This window comes from Temnothorax longispinosus, chromosome 10, assembly GCF_030848805.1.
Source record: "Temnothorax longispinosus isolate EJ_2023e chromosome 10, Tlon_JGU_v1, whole genome shotgun sequence".
Classification (NCBI taxonomy): Eukaryota; Metazoa; Arthropoda; class Insecta; order Hymenoptera; family Formicidae; genus Temnothorax; species Temnothorax longispinosus.
The window spans coordinates 1,278,500-1,297,965 of NC_092367.1; the positions used below are offsets into that span (position 1 = coordinate 1,278,500).

Consider the following 19,466-nt stretch of genomic DNA (forward strand, 5'->3'; position numbering starts at 1 on the left):
ATCGAGACGCAACCGCAGAACGACCTATCGCGTTCTCAAGCCATCATCTCTCGATTAGTGACGAAGGACTAATTAGGCCGCTGTCTGTCGGTCGTCTGGATGGAGATGCAATCGGAGGAGACCTTGACTGAGCGTTTTGTCATCGTGACGTTTTAACGAGCGACGTCTCTAAAAGCGTCTCTTTTGTTGCGTCACGGTTTCACGCTCGCGATTAGTCACGGGAAATCGCGCCGTTGAAAATCGGCCGTTTGTGTCGGCGGGATCGGGTTAAGGCCGTGGCTCAACGAGGTCTTGCGCGATGGTAGCGGTCACGGTGTTTACACAAAAGCGGTGGTCAAGTGCCCCTCTGAATATAACCGGAAAGCTCGTGGGCAGTATAGAGTATCTTCGGATCTCCGAGTATAACGTGGCACGGGAAATCAGCCCCAAGTGCTGTCAAGCACGATGTATTGGATATAGAAACTGTGAGAACTAAAACTTGTTCCTTACACTTTGAACAAGGGTCCGTAATAATTATCGTATTTAAATACGACGATTAAATAAAGAACAGCGTGAGACATGAAGTGCGTAAAGGTCGAAGATGATTGGTTTTTGCCGGTTCCCCCATGAAGAAAACCGATGGACCGCGCTTTCTCCGAGAAAGCTTAATGTCCGAAGTATTTCATAACGTTAAACTCTCTAACGCAATAGAAAAAAAGAAAACTGAAAGAAAGAAACCTGCGTGCGTACCCAACGCAAAGTCTCATTAGTAATATCGTAAACACCGCCGAATCGTTATGGATGATTTACCTCGCCGTGGCGCAACGTTCCTCTAACTTTTGCGCCCTCGATTCTGTGGAAACTTTGCGACTCGCGGTTAATTGAAAATACCTGACCACCCATTGTCGCGAAGTTTAAGACTCGGCGAACGCCGAGCGCGTGATGTGTGCAAACGGCTACAAATCAATCTTTGCCTCTTCTCTTTCAATGTTTTATATATTTATATATTCGGTATTTTTATACCCAACGGTAAGAAAGGCGGAGAGAAGTAAAATTGCGCGAAACAAATTGGCCTCGACGCGGCGACGCGCGACGTAACGCCCCTGACATTTCGAGGGATTGTTTCCGCGGGGATATCTCAGCGACATTACTCGTAAGCCTCGTAAGTGGTCCGTAATGCGCTCGTAAGTGTCGCCGATGATTGAAGAAAGCGGCAATTATGCGCGCGCGCTCTCGCCTTTCGCGCGAGCGTTGTAAAGCACGCGTCAGAAAAGGTGCGCGTGCAACGTGCGTACGGGTTTCGCGGTAACAATGCGACTTACCGTCGACTAATTATCTTAATTTGCCGTTCTTGCGCGCTTCCCGTCGCGATGCAGACTTCAGAGACCTTATTGACACTTCTCTTTACGCGTTTAATGACGACAGGCGATTATAAAGATAGAAAAGAAAGTTAATATCTCTAGCAATATAACATTTCGTGAAGAAGTTACGCATAAATTCCACATTTGTCGGATATTAATAAGAAGTTTGAGTCAAACGGGCCGTTAATAATGCGCTTTTCTCTCTTTCACTGAAAGCGCGTTCAACGTGAACGAGCGTGATGAATAATTTACGCGACTGTGGATGAATAATTTACCGCACGTGCGTGCGGGTGTATCCGATCCCTGTTATCCTTCGGACTTGAAAACATTTTCAAAAGGGAACGTAAATAACCTCGAAACTCGTGTACGCGATAAGTGTGCAACGCCGCGCCGCGTAGAACTGCGAATTGCATACGAGACGTGACCGATGCGAGCAATTAAAAATTCAAATACGTTAAATCGCGTTATCCTCACCTGAATAGTCAATTAAGCGGAGCGAATGGTCTATCGGCACATTCCTAGGGCACTGCGATCGCGATAACGTAAGTGTCGTGCGAGTAAGACTATAAATGCCATTAACGCATTAAGGTGCTGTTTATCGATAAATCGGCCGTGATCGATTACATACGGTTACCGGGATTTGCGTCTGCCTATGTGCGCCTGAATCGTCGACGGATGACATAAATGTCAATAAATTACATCTTCCAGCACCGGGCAACGAGCACCGGTTTAACCGCTAATTCGAAACTGGTTTAGTGACATAAAATGTAAAACGCGTAGAACGCGCAACGGCTAATAATGTAATAACCTAATGACAACCGTCGGATATCAACGTCAAGGAGGTCGCATAGCCAATAATGTAGCATCAAACGGAAGCATGTCTTGAAAATTTACTATCTTTAGATAACAAATCTTTGGCGTGCCCTGAAAACTTAATTTTTAAATATTGATCCATTTCTTCCTGCGGTGCCATGATTAAGTAATACGTTTTGCGATGTTATCATTTGAGAATGTATTCTTATCGCAGTGCGCATTGGATTTTCCCTAATAAAGCCCGAATACATTCGAAGGAACTCAAAAGTACATTTCAGCTGTCTAAATGCGCTCTTACGTGGCTTGCTAATGACTTACGTATCGCCGACTGGAAACTGGTCCACAAGTGTAAAAGGCGCGCGCGGAAGGCAACCGAAGAGGACATCGCGTGGATAACGGTGCCGCGTGTTATCTATGCATCGCTTGACATTGTCTTACAACGACACGCAAAAAATGTAACATGCTGTCATCTATTAACAATGGAACCACACGCGGCACGTCTCTTGTAGGTACACCATGACGTCGAGGGCCTGATGCATATTTGACTCGTGCGTCTAACGGGGTTTTTGATGAAACGCGTTTTCTTACGCGCGTACAACCGGGACGCGTTTGAAACAAAAAGTATCGTACACTGTTAAATATTAAATAAATTTAAACCAATACCTTGCATTGATTAACATTTTGTTATTTTTAACTACCATGTATTTATATCAAAATTTATTATTTTAACACAAAACAATATTATTTTAACTTTATTGGTTTAGTTAAATCAACGACATATTGAATAGGAGATGTGGACCTATAGGAATGGTTAAAAATTATTCAAATTAAGTATATTTGACACTACGAATTTAACAGTGTACAAATAGCCCAGTCAATAGAGCCCGAAAAAGCCGCTGAAATGGAATTAATTCCGGGAAGCGATTTTTTTTCTTTGACTGTTTTGGAGGGTCATGGGTAGTCTAAAACCGGATTTTCGGGATTCTAACCCTGGAGCGTTAGCCGCCATTTTGATTAGAAGGTTGATTTTGTAAATATCTCGCTTATTTTCAACTTTAGAGTGAAATTGGTAATAACCAAACTTGTAGAAAATTTAATACTCTACAATTTTGGTCCTTATCATTTTTCACCTAGGATCGATATTTTGGGTCTTAGACTCGAAAGTAGGGGGTGAAATTTTATATTTTTTTTTTAATTTTTGAATAAACGCGCCATAAACTCTACCCCCGTGGTGATGTGGAAAAGATGTTTTTCATTATACCAAGTAAATTCAAAAAATAATAAAATTTCACCCCCCACTTTCGAGTCTAAGACCCAAAATATCGATCCTAGGTGAAAAAAGATAAAGACCAAAATTGTAGAGTATTAAATTTTCTACAAGTTTGGTTATTACTACTTTCACTCTAAAGTTGAAAATAAGCGAGATATTTACAAAATCAACCTTCTAATCAAAATGGCGGCTAACGCTCCAGGGTTAGAATCCCGAAAATCTGGTTTTAGACTACCCATGACCCTCCAAAACAGTCAACAAAGCGAAATTCTATATAAGCCCGCTTTGGAAAACAAATGATAATTAATAAAATCATTAAAAAATTAAGATTTGATGATTATGCAATTTTATTTTGTACGTCATTTATTTTTAGTTCTCTTAACAACTATGCTTAAGCCTTGTGTCCATGGAATACATTTTTTTGCTACATTATTGAGTAATTTACATTTCTAAAGTTTTGTGTCCACGATGTTAGAAATTGCCCCGAGATCTCGGACGGAGGAAGAATTAACCAATCGCATTGGTCAATTGGCCGAATTGTTTAAATGTGATTGGTCAATTTTTTCTCCGTCCGAGATCTCGGGGCGATTTCTAGCACCGTGAACACAAGACTTTAGAAATGTAAATTACTTAGTGATGTAGCAAAAAATGTATTTCAAAGAGAGACTAATTCATGTTAGATATATGAGTTAAGTCCCTCTCTCTCCCGCTCTCGCCCTTTCTCTCATCTGAATGAAGAAATAATCTGAATAAGCATGACGTATCACGATAAATTATGACGTATGAGTTACCGCACACCTACGTCTACTCATTGACTACGCTTTCGTATCATTTCTATCATACTCATTTCTAGTATTCATTTCGAGCACTCGGCTCCGTTAACCACTGCAATGTAAGGTTCAGAAGAAGAAAGGAGTGGCAAAGAACTCGGATTATTGTAGGTCGGGAGTTCGCGAGGTCAAGTGATAGCACATCGCGATGATGCACACCGCGATTAAACCTCGCTAATTGCTTGCTCCTCCGTGATAGGATGTTCGTAAATAACCTATCCAGTAGCTCGAATTACTAATCACAACGATATTACATGACAGTACCGAAAGATGTTCGCCATGTTTTTCGTTTGCAGCATCGTGCATCGTGCAATTATACACTGGCTATTCGGAGCTTTTTAACTCGCGACACAGATGCGTTTCGCGTATAATCATGAATCCTCCACATAAATATTCAATAAAGTGCGTCACGTAACGTGACAAGAGTAGTGGCGGTTCTAAGCAATGCCATCGTTATTCGCTGATCTCTTAATGAGCCGATATATTTTTGAATCGAGATGATTATTCATGTATTTATATGAATAATACCGATTTCTATCGCAAGTTTTTCCGAGATCTACTATTTTATGCTGCAATTTCTATTCGCGATTGTCTGCATATCCTTCAGATTCTGCAAATTGAGTCGCACGTAAGTTTGCATAACTCGCCCGCTCTTGGCTTAATTGAGAAACGCGCGCGCGCGCGATACAAGGCGATCCGCTCCACCCGACACGACCGAGTCCAATGTTAATATTCATCCGCGGGATGACGTGTGGAGCACGCGCATCGACAATTGCGCGCCAAAATGTTACAACAGATCTGATTACCGTCGCGACGCCGTCTGCGACATGCACGGCGTGTGTTAAATGAAGACACTCGGTGCTCATTTTCATGCGGGTCAACTATTTTTATCCCACCGCGACATTACCCGGCCGTTGTCCATTCGACGTCTCTCCCTTTCTCCTCCTCACTCCGGGCGCACGATTGGCTTTTGCTTCTGCACGCGAGATCGGGCCCCGCATATTTCGAGGCTTGAAGTAGAACGATTAAATCGGCTAGCCCGCCTCGTCTCATTGTTCTCCGACGCGAAATGTACCGCCCGCCGTAAATTTTGAAGCTTTGACGCACGGGGCACGTTTAACACACGCGATTCTTTCGGTCATTAATTTCTCGCGGCGCTATCTCTGCGCGATCGATGCAATATCCGCGAGGACAACCGTTAGGTCGTTATACTAATAACATTCGGTTGACCCGTTGTTCCAGGTAGTATCAATTACCCCGTTCAACCTATATCAGCCAATTAGCGTGGTAGGTAATGGTCCACCAAGAGGGTGGATTTTACCTGGAAGATGAAATTACCGTGCCCAAGGCGAGTCGTTAGCGGTATACGCGTTTGATACCCTCGTGTGTGGGATGTACCACGCCTAAAGCCGAATGCAGTTCCTCGGCAACGCCATTCCAGCATTACGTATACACCCACAATAATATTCATGAATAACAGATCCGCGAGAATTAAGTTTATTCACCCTGTAATGTCAACAAAGTACAATACGTCGCGAATTTGTTTCGTAATATGCGAACGAGCATCCAAGACGTCTATTTGTCTTACGAGAAATTTCGCAAGACCTCTCCCATTCTTTCGCGGCTTTCGAAGCGAGCGGCGACTTTCGTAAAAAAAAAAAAAGAAAAATCTTTACGGTGGGCAAATGCTGTGAACCGTGTGCACGCCCATGAATGCGAACGAGCGATTAATTAAGCGTCTACACGAACGAATAGCCGATCGACGCCATTGTTACCGCTTACGACACGACGACAGGCAGTGTCAAGCTATCGATATGCTTGCACGGTTCACTTGTTGCACGGTAGCGATTTAAATCCGTTTGATAAAGTAGTTACCGGTTCATTTCAATTGTTATCATACATAATATGACAGAAATTATTGCACTTACACGCGGAAGACTAATATACTAGCTTATGCATCTTACGCTATATATCCAAGCTAGCTATGCTTTATTATGCTTTTGTGCAAGAGATTGCACGAATAGCAAATAATATTCCAATACCTTTAAGATCATATTTCAAAGCAATTTACATAATATCTAACAATGCGCTAGCTGATTACGCCTATGAAATGTTGGGTATCTTACAGCGTCGATGCGCGCGTTTCCCAGAAGTAAAAATAAAGTCTAAGAGAAATAATAAACGAATGATCTCCGTTTGATGAATGACTTTATAAGCTATTCCACGAGATAGAAATATTATTTTTGAATTTGCTTAACTAGATTGTTAATCTTTCGCGGTCTCTCCCCGGATATCATTATTCCGATGCTGGCAACGAGGGTACGAGAGATTTATCGTTTCTATCGGTGGTCTGAGCGAATGCGAATAAATAAATTTCACAGTGTGTTTGTTTACCTTAAAGACTTTCTAAGGAGTGTCTAACGCTGTGCACGGTACCGCGTTCTCTCCTAGGCGTGAATACGAGATGATGTCATACACAAGCGTTGCACCTTCTCCCTATTTAGCGGCCAACAACTCGACACGCGTTGAGGAACTTCTGGATGATCTCATTGGATACTGGCGCGAACGCGCGGTGCCAAAGGCCACGCTACTTGATTCACGTTAATCCAGCGCCGGCACGGATAAAACGCGGAACTCTGTCCCCGCGATAGTGCTCGCTCGGTTATAATTTAAACCATTATCTCAAATACGTTAGGATTTACGTACGCAGAAAACACGAAGGAAATATTTTGTAGATGCAAGGCTAAGGAATTAACACATTCATATACCACTACAAATGGCGGTAAAAAAACAACATGGATGAAAGACTATTATGCATTCGAATAAAAGCAAATGAAAATCGCTCGGAATTTCGGATCGGGCAGAAGATCTATGAGCGCACTTGGTCGGTCGGGGAATGTTGGCCGGAGACAACGACGCATACAAAAATGCCTCCTCCGGGTGTACGACCTTAAGACCTGTCGCACGAGTTTCGAATAACTCGAGGGACCGTCGTTTCTCAAAAGGTTTCTAAAAGTCGCGACCGAGCTTTTGAATTATTTCCAACGCTTCAATTGTGGGCCGAGTCAAGTCGCCGAATCTATGGTGCAGTATACCGTTCGTGTAGCCCGCGAGTTACGTCCTCGTTAACTCCGTTGACACTGAAACCATTCTATGTCGTCGTAAATCGATTAACCGCTGAAGCGTCGCCGGAGACAGCCGGGCGTCGAGGATCATTGAATGAATCATCGAAAGTGCTCGGTTTCACTGGTCACGTACTGGTAAGTTATTCTGCGGTCTGACATGGACCACCCATGAAAGGGCGAGCGCAGTCCGGGATCACTCTCGGGAAAGAATCTGGTCACGTTGATTCATCGGTCCTAAAAATGCCCGGTGCTGTATATACACGAACGAACAACGATGCTGTAATCGATCGCGTATACGTATTACAGACTCACAAACGACGATACGAGCGTCTGCAAATTCTCTCAACAAAACGCCCCGCTGTTCTGAAAAAGGCAGACCTAAATAATCAGTGAACGCCTCATAAAATCGGTAATGGAGCACGCCTTTTTCCGATAGCCGGCCGAAGTCGGCATGTGACGGGCGCGTCGCATGTGCTTGCAGTCAGTGACATGTTGTTCGAAATGTAAAAGAGATCTGAGTGACAAGCGCATCCGACTGCTCTCTTTGGGGTATCACATTTCGCCCTTTAGCCCTTTTACTTCGGCTCAATATATACACTCTCGTTCTCCACACGATATTCTTGGATTTTTTATTTAATATGGGTTTTAATATCAAATATATGATTTTTGTCGGGTTAAGCGGAATGTGAATAGAATCCAACGTTAACTTCTTCCGTCAGCTCTATACGATTTATGTGAACTGCCAGGCGCAAGAGCCACCGCATTATGATTCTACATAGGCCACGCATTATCCCAAATTTCAAGATCACGTCATGGGGGTGTAAACAGTTCGTGGAATGGTTGATAACGTTATCGCGCGGCGTTAACGGGAAGCTTGTTATAAATCTGGTGGACTTCCTGTAATCCTCCAGATCTCACGGATGAAGTGAACCTGTCGTCGCTCGACTGGACGGACGATCAATTCAACAAGAAACACGCGAGCATATTATTAATGCGTCAGCGCGGGAAGTTCTTTCGCTATTCACCAGAGCCTAAGTTTCCGTCTTCAAGGTTACACACATCATTGCAGGGATAGACTGTCTTTGGATGATGATCGGGTCTACATATGTCGTACGAATTGGAGCCTGACATAAGTAGCCAGCGAGCTCGTAGACTTATGTTTCAACACATGCGACGGCGGTCGGACGAGTAATGGATGCTTCGACGGAGTCAACGGTCAAAGATGTCAAGCTGTGCGAGTATCTAAAAAGTGAATTATTTTCTGCCACCATCGACGCTTGAACGATTTCAGCCTGGAGTTTATTTCAAGCGCGGTTATACTAGCACACTGCGTTATATCAGTTTAATAGTGATATTTTTCAGTAGAATTAGAAAGTTGAATTTTGAAAATTAACTTGTTATATCGTATCAAGTATACAAAAGCATATCGGATAGGTAACAGCAATATTTTGTCGTGAAAAGGCGATCAATCTGGACACGAGAAATTTTTAGCCTGAGCTTTACGACATATCTATGACGTTATTTATAAAACGCTTCAGCCGGAACTTCATTTCACAATGTTTCGACCACGAAACACGTCTCTTACGAGACGGACAGGCACTCTTTCGACGAGTACTTTCATCTCGAGAGTCCCCTTTGGGCCGTTGCCAATTTCTGGGATAGAAAGAGAGCTTTATTTTTGGTACTTTAATAAAAATATTCTTAAAGTCTCCGGGTTGAGACAACAACGATGATATTGCGGCCGAGTTAGAACTTTGGCTCTGATCGTTTAATCATCGATCACAAATGCTATTTAATTGAATTTATATCCAATAAAAATAAAGCCACATTTCAATGTAAACGGCGTAAATATCGTGTGTGATAGGGAAAGCGGTCAGAACGCTAATAAATCGTTCGGCTTGGAAAGGCCAAGAAATTATTGCTCGAACGAACTTTTAAACCAATACCGATAGCAAGAAATGTATAGGCAATTAATATGTCATACGTGAAAGGCTAAATATTAATTACGGAAGCAGATATTATCAGCTTAGTTTGTTTTTTCATTTCTCTTTTTATCAAATACGAGTAAATAAACGTATAAAGTCGTAATCTTTTAAATTATAAAAGATATAAATTATAAACTGATTACTGTGTTAAATAACAAATCTATTTAACTAATCTATTATCGAGATTACGATTTTGCAGCTCGAAAGTTTATTAACGCATGCAATATTGGTTAAAAAAATATCGTCTTTAATAATGTAATTCTATAAATATTGATAATAATAAAAAAAAATACGATACATCAGCGCTCTTACTATTTCAAGTAATCGGCATTCAAGTCAATTGAATCGGTGGATGTACAGTCGTTCTTGGAAATAGCGTTAACCCATTGCAATGGGAATCATGATTCGTCTATGGCCTTCCACGTCTAATGTCACCGATTCATGGTAGTAGACAGCCTGGCAGCGACTCGATTCCTTTCTCGGAACGACGTGGCTGCATTTCGTATGGCAAACACACAACGTCAACGTATCCTCGCACTTCGTTCTGCATTTCCGTCGCGTCGAACGCGTCATGACGCGTTTAAGAATAGTTGCACAGAAATGTAAAAAATGATTAATCTTGTAATAGTTAATAGATTCGGGATATAAAATATCTATAATTTCTATTTTCATGTCTCTCTCTCTCTCTCTCTCTCTCTCTCTCTCTCTCTCTCTTTCCCTCTTTCCCTCTTTCTCTCTCTAACATCGAAATGTTCCAGTTACATAAGTATTAAAAGAAGTATTAAGATAAGTATTAAAAAACCAAATAAAATAGGTATTAAAAACCAAAGAACAGTGTAGCTGCAGTACGAGCTGTCAGTGCTAAATGCAATGCTCGCATTGCTGCGAGAGGCCAACATTTTGAACAATACTTTCATTAAAGAGGTGAAAGCATGAATAAACATGAATAAGTAATAAATAAGTGAACAAATAAAAACTGTTTTTTTTGCGATTTTTTCCAAAACGCAGCAAAAACGAGCAAATCTCTAAAAGATTTATTTTCTTAGTTTATCGATCCTCTACATTCTTCCAAAGTTTTAACATTTAATTTCGGGACATCCTGTATAAATATTGATAAACGAATATAATCTGTCGCAGTCCCGTTTCTGAATTATGACTCTAATAACTGACGAGATTGGACACTTTATCAATACGGACGAAACAAAATATCTCCCGGCTTTAAAATCGTATTCAATATATCTATGTAACCGCTTTTAGCTCGATGGGTGGCCCGTACCAACGTGTTTTGTTCATTTATTTATTTAGCGCGGAGATCAACTATCGGAAACATGATCGATTTGCCTTGGGTCTTGCTCCATTGTCTTCCGGCGCGTTCTATCTGATGCACGAATATTAATTCAATCGGATACAACGCCCTAGGCACGTTACACTCTTGGAGAGAAGTGTTACAGAAAGAAAAAAAACACGAGCATTCGAACCTACTTCGAGGCTACGAAACATTATCCTAATTATCGTAAGACACAAAATTGTAAAAAAAAAAACTAGGACAAGCGACTGTATTATATATAAGTAATACCTATATAATATTTAAAAAACCATAAAATTTTTTTTACATAAACACAAATTGTGTTTTTAAGAAGCTACACGCACAAAATTTATATTCATAACATAATGTAATTATTCGATAATGACATTATTCGATGTTACATTATCGTTGATATAAGACTGAAATTTGTCGAAATAATATATTTATATAAATATATTATTATTATATATAATAGTTATATAAATATATTTATAGAAATTTGTATAAATATATTACGGTTAAAACTATCTCCCGCTTGCAAATTTTTCTTGCAGAAATGATGCATATCGATTTTAGCTGAATAGCGGAGGATAAATTATGCAAACCCGAAATACGAAACGAAGCAATCCTCTCTAAATCGCATTTCCATAAAGAAAGTTATTACTATAGGGAACGAACCAGCCCTGTTGGACCACCATGGAAATTTTGGGTGGTCCCACGTAGCCGCACGGGGCGAGCCCAATATTTAATAACAGGAGGTGCACCGAATTTGCACTGATACTTCTTAATGCTCGGCACGTTGCCGCAAGCTGCATTTTTCAGGGGCGACCGAAACCGCCTTCTCTCACTGCGTCCGTCCCCCGTTGGTAACCTCGGCTTTTACACCTCCAGCCATTTCTTGCCCGATCTAATTTGTAACTGCATTCGTCGTACGGACTGGCTGGAAATTACTAGCGCGCACTCCGTACGATCGGTTTTTTATCACCAGCGTTTACCCGCCAACTTATGTTTGTAAACCCGCTCTCCAGCCCGCGGTCACGCAAACATTGTGGCAGGCACTTCGTGCTACCTGGATCACCATCGTGTGCCGTATGCACAGCATTCGAATAATTAACATGTAATAACGTAATGGACAGTGCCGTAAAACAAAGTGCGAGTTGCGTGGGTTTACGAGTACTTCGTGGTACATACGCAAGACGAGTCACACCTGCGCTCCTCCTGACACATTTAGCTATTTGCAATTAAATCTCAATTTGAGATTTTTTCTACGCTGCAAACACACTTTTAACCGCTTTTAACAGATATCTCTCTCTCCACTTTCCTGTATTATTTGCGTGAAACATAGAAGGAATGGTGAACTGATGGACGTTTCATTTGAATTCCAATAAATTTCCAATGATTCATGCCGCTATATTTTTCTCGTTTATATACATAAACCGGAATGCATAAAATACGACCGCGTGAAAATTCTTACATACCAGCTTATATACATATCCAATGCTTTACGAGTAGCCTCGTAAAGTAGGGTGTCGAAAACATCGTTAGTGTAAGAATCTCCCAAACATACATATGTCGAAGACTCAATTCCATCTTTTCAGAACGTTATTAGAACACACGCGACGAAGCTTTTTCAGTCCGGAATATCGCCCCGTCCGCGTAAACAGTGATTCACGTCGAATCTTATTGCGTTTTTACTGCAATAAGAGCGACAACGTACGATAATGTCTGTAACAAGCTTTGCGTAGCTGCGACGTAAAGAAATATTAATTATAAAGAATTGTATTTTACTTATTATATGCAAACACATACATATAACGTAATGGAACTCGAAAACTGGTGAGATTATTCAAGATAGCACTGGAGAACAAAAGGTTAATAAACACTCGAATCTGAAAAGATTGCGTCATTATGCGTCATTATCAAATAATTCGTAGAATGACAACATGAATATGAGACAGATAAGAATGTGCGTAATTCAATTATCCGTCGTGTAAATGGAACGATTACTTGCCGGCGTAGTGAAATGGGAAAAATTTCCCTACCGCTATCGCAGATGGTCTAGTTTACAATAGTTAAGCCATCGGTTATCGGTTCACGAGCGTGTTACGAGTGAGATCCTTGAGTGCACGCCTGAAAATAGAATAAATAACGATGTCGACGACCCCAGGGGCTTTTATCACGGAATTTTCACAACCTCGTTACTCGCGGACGCTTACGCGGACAGACGAATTCTCTCGGCGGCGATCAGAGATGCGGCGGCGACCCTTGACCCGTCTCGCTCGTAAAGCCCGGACACTCGATTCCGAGAATCATCGAGGGCGATCGTGCATGTTCCGTACCGTGTAACAAGTGTATCCCTCTAAAATCCTGCCAAGGTTATCTTTATCGCTCCGTGAATACGATTCGCGTGCTTTAACGGTCGTAACGAATAATCGCAATTGAGTGATTCTCCACTCGTGGAAATTAATGCTTTCAGGTACATCTGCATGATCACGCATGATTTCAGACGCATAAAACTCGTATTAAGTAACTATTAAATGAATGGACATTTCAACATATAGATACGACTAAAGACACTATAAATGTAAACCAAAAAATCCCTTCAAAGTGGAGAACGGTAAATATTCTGACGAGAGATTTAGAAATTAGAGACCTGATTTTCGCAGGCGGCACCAGTCATATCTAGAAGCCAGATTCAGAGGAACCGCGAGCCCATTTTTAAACCGGAGACCCGGCTGACCTTTCGCCGACCCTGATTCCTTCGGGATCGTTAACGATAGCGCGGCACACACATCGCGATATATACCTGATATTACTTAAATTTATTGACGGTCTAATCCGCTTTCTGCGAGCCGAGATCAAAGCGTATGGCAGATCTTTTATAGTAAATCGTCGAGTCCCCACGCAGTTCTTATTCTGACATCTCGTAAAAGGCACAAGTTGAAACAACCCGCCATCACCTGGCTGCTTTGAATAACTGACAATGAAAAGAATAAATTTTTCCATTATTACGATTTCATATTCCACCTTCATTTAAAATAATAAAGACATTCAACTGGAATACGTAGTAACTAATTTTTCATGACTACATCTTGAAGAGTTTTTAAAAATTAATTAATACTGATATCCCCCACGTACATGCGGTACATATGATTGTGCTACAAATGTATATGGGGCAAAATTTGTCAACCGGGCCACCGGCCTGCCCATAATTGTTTTCATCGCAGAAAAACTATCTTGCGCCTAGAGGTAGCTATGGGTAAGAGCTATCGAAAGCCGTGTGCAACTTTGCAGAATTCAATGTTTAACAAAGAGATGTAAGTAAAAAAAATTTTTAGTTTTTGCTACTCTATCCTATCTATCAAATATTATATATGGGCCTAGTTTCTATTTCTTATTCTTCTTAAACTAGACTATATATCTTCTTTTCATTTTTTCCTAAATGTTTTTGCTATATCGTTCACAATAATATGTGTAACCTGTGTAAATGTATACAAATATCTACGAGTATATCGAGTTCGGGTCCGTGGATACGTGGGTTTGCTAAACTCAAATGACTGTGCGGTCATTCCTGCGGAAAATTTTGAAACGGTTAATCTTTCATCGTTAGAGCCACATGTTGCACAACCCACGAAGGTTGCCAGGAACAAAGGAGCGTCTGTAAAATCCTGAACTACTGTCCGTTGGTTCAGTAACTCAAGCATGGTGCAAGGCGCCTTCGACGATCGCAGAAATGATTCTTTATTAGCGAAATAAATCCCTTTATAGAAGTCGACATCTCAATCGATAGCGATAGGAGCGGCCGGATCGCGATTGAAACACGATAAACACGGTAAACGTTTGCGTAACATTCGATTCATCAGTTACCGAGTAATGGGTTTTGTACGAGCTATTCATTTCAAGAGACAGCTTAATTCATTTACGTTGAGATCTCATCTCGCTTCGTATATTTTCTCACTATCCAAAAATATTTAAAATGGTCGATCGATCGCGGAATACTGGATAAAATAGCATTCTATCTTTTTTTTTCAACATTAAATTAATAGATTTAAATCTTTAGCGTTTATAAATGGTATCTGATAACGTGAAGAAACATTTCTTCAGTTATCTCTCTTCAAAAAATAATGATAAATTTAAGATAGTTAAGTTGAAAACAAAAATATATTATAAATATTGAAAAATTTATTACTTTTCAAGTTTCACATAGCCTACGTAGCAGCAAATATGATTCTGCTTCTATTTTCTAAGTTTTTAATTTTAATTTCATCAACGTGATGTAGTTCACGTTCAGATTTCTGGAACGGCGATTATCCGCCGATAAAATGGAAGGCGTGTGCGTGAAATCGGGAGCCCGCCGAACAAAATACTCCCTAGATTCAGCGCACGCATTCGCGAGGATTGTTTCTGCTACGCGGCGCGACATCAAAGACTCCAGAATCTCCAGATGTTGCAGACGGCGATTAAGTAGGTCTCCGCTTTCTTTGAGCTCGCGGATCGGCCAAGATGAGGCAGGAGAAGGTGCACGCTAAACACTATTAAGTGCACGTTGCACTATTAAACTTATAGCCGAGAGAAAATCTGCCGAAAATTCACGAAGGCGTGTTGACTACCCATAAGCAAAAGGGAGATCATTTCGCGGGTAAATTTTTATATATTGTTGATGCCTCCCTCTTACTCCAAATAAAAAAAAACATTTTTTTCTCGTTAGATTCATATCAATCTCACGACGTCTCGCTTTCTCTTTCAATCCGCCGTAAACGACAAGAAATAATGGAAAAAATTTAAACCCATGTGTTAAGGCGATGTTCTGGTTTGATTGAAAGGTCGTAAAAAAGGTATTTTTCAGGAATTTTTTATATAAAAACGAAAAAAAAAAGAATAACACTAAACTTTGCATGTTCTTTTAGCCTTATTTTAAGAATATATATTTTTCTTTTTTAAGCAACAAAAACGTTCTTCTTTCTTATGTTATATTCTAGTCAGTACAAAAACTTGCAAGAAAAAACGCATATGGACAGTGTAAATGAATCTAGCTGTTCTAGGTATGTGAAAATAAATGTTCTTATTTAGAAGAAGTGTATAGCTATTGTCTAAACTAGAACCAAACCAATATTTCCATTCTGGACAAAATGGCGGCATTTTTATTAAAAATATTATCGTTGTTCCTCAAAATTTTGTTAGCATTTTACAAAAAAATAACCACTAATATAACGTTTATTCTAGTTCAGACGATAGCCACATTTTTTTTTAATAAGAAAAATTTTTCGTTTTTGCGTTTCAGATACCTATAAAACAGCTAGAATCATTTACACTCCTATACTGACCAGGGTATAAAACATAAAAGAAAAGAGCAATTTTGTTACTTAGAAAATAAAAATAAATTTAAAAAATAAGGCTAAAAGAACATGCAAAGTTTAACGTTACTTGCTTTCTACGTTTCTAAGAATTCCTTCAACCGTCGATTAAGTATTCTGTTTTATCTTTATTATATTCATCTATAATTTGCTTCTTATATGTCTATAATTATGATATATTTATATGTAATATTATTAATTTATACTACTTAGGTCTCTCTAAATCACGATGTATTATTACGTGCGCAGGATTACACCGATGACGACAATGGCGAGGAGGACGAGGTCGATACCTTCACCACGTCGTCGACTACTACCACAACTACGACGACCACGACGACGATGAGGCCGAAGACGTCACTCAACAACCAGCACTACGATTACAAGGACCCGAGGGCCTACGACAGCGGTACCGCGGCTCAGTACAACGGATACCAAGCGAAAAACGATTATCCGCCGATGTCTGCTCACAGCGTGCACAAGTGGCAGTCGCTCGGCACTCGCGAGGGCGTCAAAGAGACCAGGAGTAACATCCAACAGTTTAACAAAAACGGAAAAAGTGAGTACACTTCATACCGTCGAGTGCGTCTCGACGACTCTCACGAAGTTTTTCTTCCTACGACATCTTTATTATCGAAAAAAATGTGTGCGGGCGGTGAAGCGTATAAGAGCAGTTTGTAAGCGATCGCGATCGCGATTCTTCGTAATCGGTTTATGCAAATGCGCGCGCGTAACGTCGTTCTGCATTTTCGCCCGCTGACCTGACTCAATTTAATTTTAGCCCGTCAGAGATGCGCGCGCGCGCGTCCCGAAATAGTTATTAATCGTTATTGAAACCACGCTGGGTGGTCCCTTCCTGGTGGCGGTGTTCGATCAACGTTAATAACACAGTAATATTTCTCGTAACGTCGGAGATGCCGCGGTAATTATCGATGTATCTTTCATCGCGCATGCGTGCGTCATACGCAAATGTTTGTGCAAAACCGCAGCGCGCTTATCCACCTACCTAATGCGCTACCACCAGGATCGCGAACGGATGTGCACGCGGACGTTCGTGTTCGCGGCAATCAGGCGTATACACGATGTAACAGCGATCTGCCGCAATTATGAAACCGAAGCGGCGGGCATAAATCAATTGGTAACCGCGATCGTGATCGGGACAATATATATATCCGCGACTTGCGAAGGGGAGCACGTATCAGCGCGTATATTTCAAGATTGACAATGTTACATTGTAATAGGAACGTAATATATCGCGCTGCCGAGCGTCCAGTTGGTGTAACGATGGTTTTTATAATTACCCGTCGCAACACGCAATAGATAAATTCGCCCCGTGCGCCCCGTGCTATATTATATTGCGATACGACTCCCAGGCGCACGCCTCTATTTGTGCCCCGAGGCATTGCACCTTCTCCGTCGATGCGATTGCACAAGTGCCATTCACATCTACATCCGAGAGGACAAGAGAAAGAGAGAGCCGATGGATATGATGACTCTTCCTTCTCATCGGCTTCTCTTATTAACGAGCGGACGACATGTATCATAAAAACAGCCACTATAAATATTTTCATACGTCGAAGAAAATAAGACAAATGTACACTGCTGTAATATTTCCTATATATTTTCTATGCTAATTCTTTTTTTTCTCCTAATTCTGTTTTCTTATCATTACGCGCGCTTCATAAATCTATTACATCGCGAGGCTATACAGTCTCCTCAAGTCCTTATTTATCGACTGCTTTTTGCCGTTAATTACATCCGATTGCGCGATCGCCTTTCGAATCGAATCCCGACGCTCAACAACGCTCGGTCGTGGAGAACGGATTTCTACGAGAAACGTGCGATGGAGTTCGCAGGTTATTAATATGTAAATTAATAACGACGATTGTGTCCCGACCGCGTGCCCGTAGCGGTTGCGGCAATTTGCAGCCGCGTGAACTCCCGCGTCGCGTCGCGCGTGTAACGCATCAATGCGCGCGCGTGCGTGCCGCGGGATTGTCGGGCCTTGATACATTAGCCCCCGTAGATTGAAATCGATTTATTATCACTCACCGAACGACAGCGATCCCGCCTCCACTCGCTCGACAAAATCCTTTATCTCTTTTGCACGATCTTTACCTTCTCCCGTCTTCCATCCGGATATCTGTGGAATTTTATTATATGTATACTAAATAAAATTTCTTTCATTTTTAATATTAAGCTATTAATAAAATAAAATTAAAGAGCTTAGAGTCACAATTAGGTGTTCATGTCACTGTATTTAATATGAATTAAAGTTCACGTTTCGCGGTCCGTATTCAGACTATCTTCAGTATAGTTTCAAATAAAACGGCAATTAAAAATTACAGAAGCACGCAAAAATGGTAGGTAAAAGTAGCGATATAAATGGTATAAATGTTCCTTATAATAAGACATGTTGTAAACTGTCACTATGTTGTTAATAACGGTCGAGGCACATATTTTGTTAAGCTATTAATTATTTTACAATTTTAATTATGAAGAATTATTAATTATGAACGATGTACATATGTGAACGTTAAAATAAATGCATAGAATGCGTGAAGCTTTCGTGGAAAGCGTAGCGTCATGATATCACATTGATGACATCACATTCCGCTAACTCGCATAATCCTGCATATTTACGACATGATATATACTCGTTAAACATGCTACTGTGCCTTTCGTGGCACCAGTTGATCAAATACTTTCATGTTGAGTCAGAGTATAAATTTAACGTACAAAACTAGCTGAATCGGCCACAGAAAGGAAGAGTAAATCATCGATAAGCTTGAATCCCGCAGTTTTCTACCTGCGTCAATAATAAATATGCATGGTATTGTGTATCATCGCGACGCGACGCGACGTTCCCCGGCTTAACTCGAGAAATTAGAGAATAATAGACGATCGAAGCTAATCCCTTTCTCTCATAATACATTCCGGAATACGTTTGAATATGGGATGTACGCGAGGTGAGAGCACATACTTCAGAATTCCTGATGGCCGTGCCTCCATTGTGAGCACTGCCGATGTGATCTCGTGCCGAGAGTAACGCCTCCAGTCGGAAATTAGCATATCGCGATCGCCCCTCGAGATTAGGCGGGCGAAAAATTCCGCGAAAGTACACTTCCGAAATCTTCACCGAAATCATATCTAGCCTGGTTTCTCATGCGCGCCGCGAAACGAACGTCGCCGTCGCTTCGAGAAAGTAGTTCAAGCCAGCAAATCAGTCATTTAGCTTGTATATTTTCTCTAAAAAAATATCTTTCTAATATCTAATATACATATGTAATATCTGAATCGGTATCTCCTTGCTAAAACAATTCACACCCTTTCCTTTTGTATCTTCTCCATTGTCTGCTATGAAACGTCGACGATTTTGTAGTTTTCCAAAGTGATTGCGAGCTGGCGTATCAATATATATCGCAACCTTCCACGTGGTCAAT

At 40.9% G+C, this 19,466-nt stretch overlaps 1 protein-coding gene and 1 long non-coding RNA gene across 2 annotated transcripts in view; one reads left to right on the forward strand and one right to left on the reverse strand.

Annotated features, from left to right (window-relative positions):
- LOC139820086 (uncharacterized) overlaps window positions 1–19,466 on the reverse strand; it is a 95,490-nt gene that overhangs the window by 67,650 nt on the left and 8,374 nt on the right. Inside the window, exon 2 of the long non-coding RNA XR_011733899.1 lies at window positions 18,076–18,166. This is a non-coding gene — a long non-coding RNA (uncharacterized lncRNA). The remainder of the gene's footprint in view (window positions 1–18,075; window positions 18,167–19,466) is intronic.
- Window positions 1–19,466, forward strand: part of LOC139820085 (uncharacterized) — an 88,152-nt gene that overhangs the window by 24,298 nt on the left and 44,388 nt on the right. Inside the window, exon 2 of the mRNA XM_071790052.1 lies at window positions 16,273–16,582. Coding sequence (XP_071646153.1) covers window positions 16,273–16,582 — 310 coding nt within the window. The remainder of the gene's footprint in view (window positions 1–16,272; window positions 16,583–19,466) is intronic.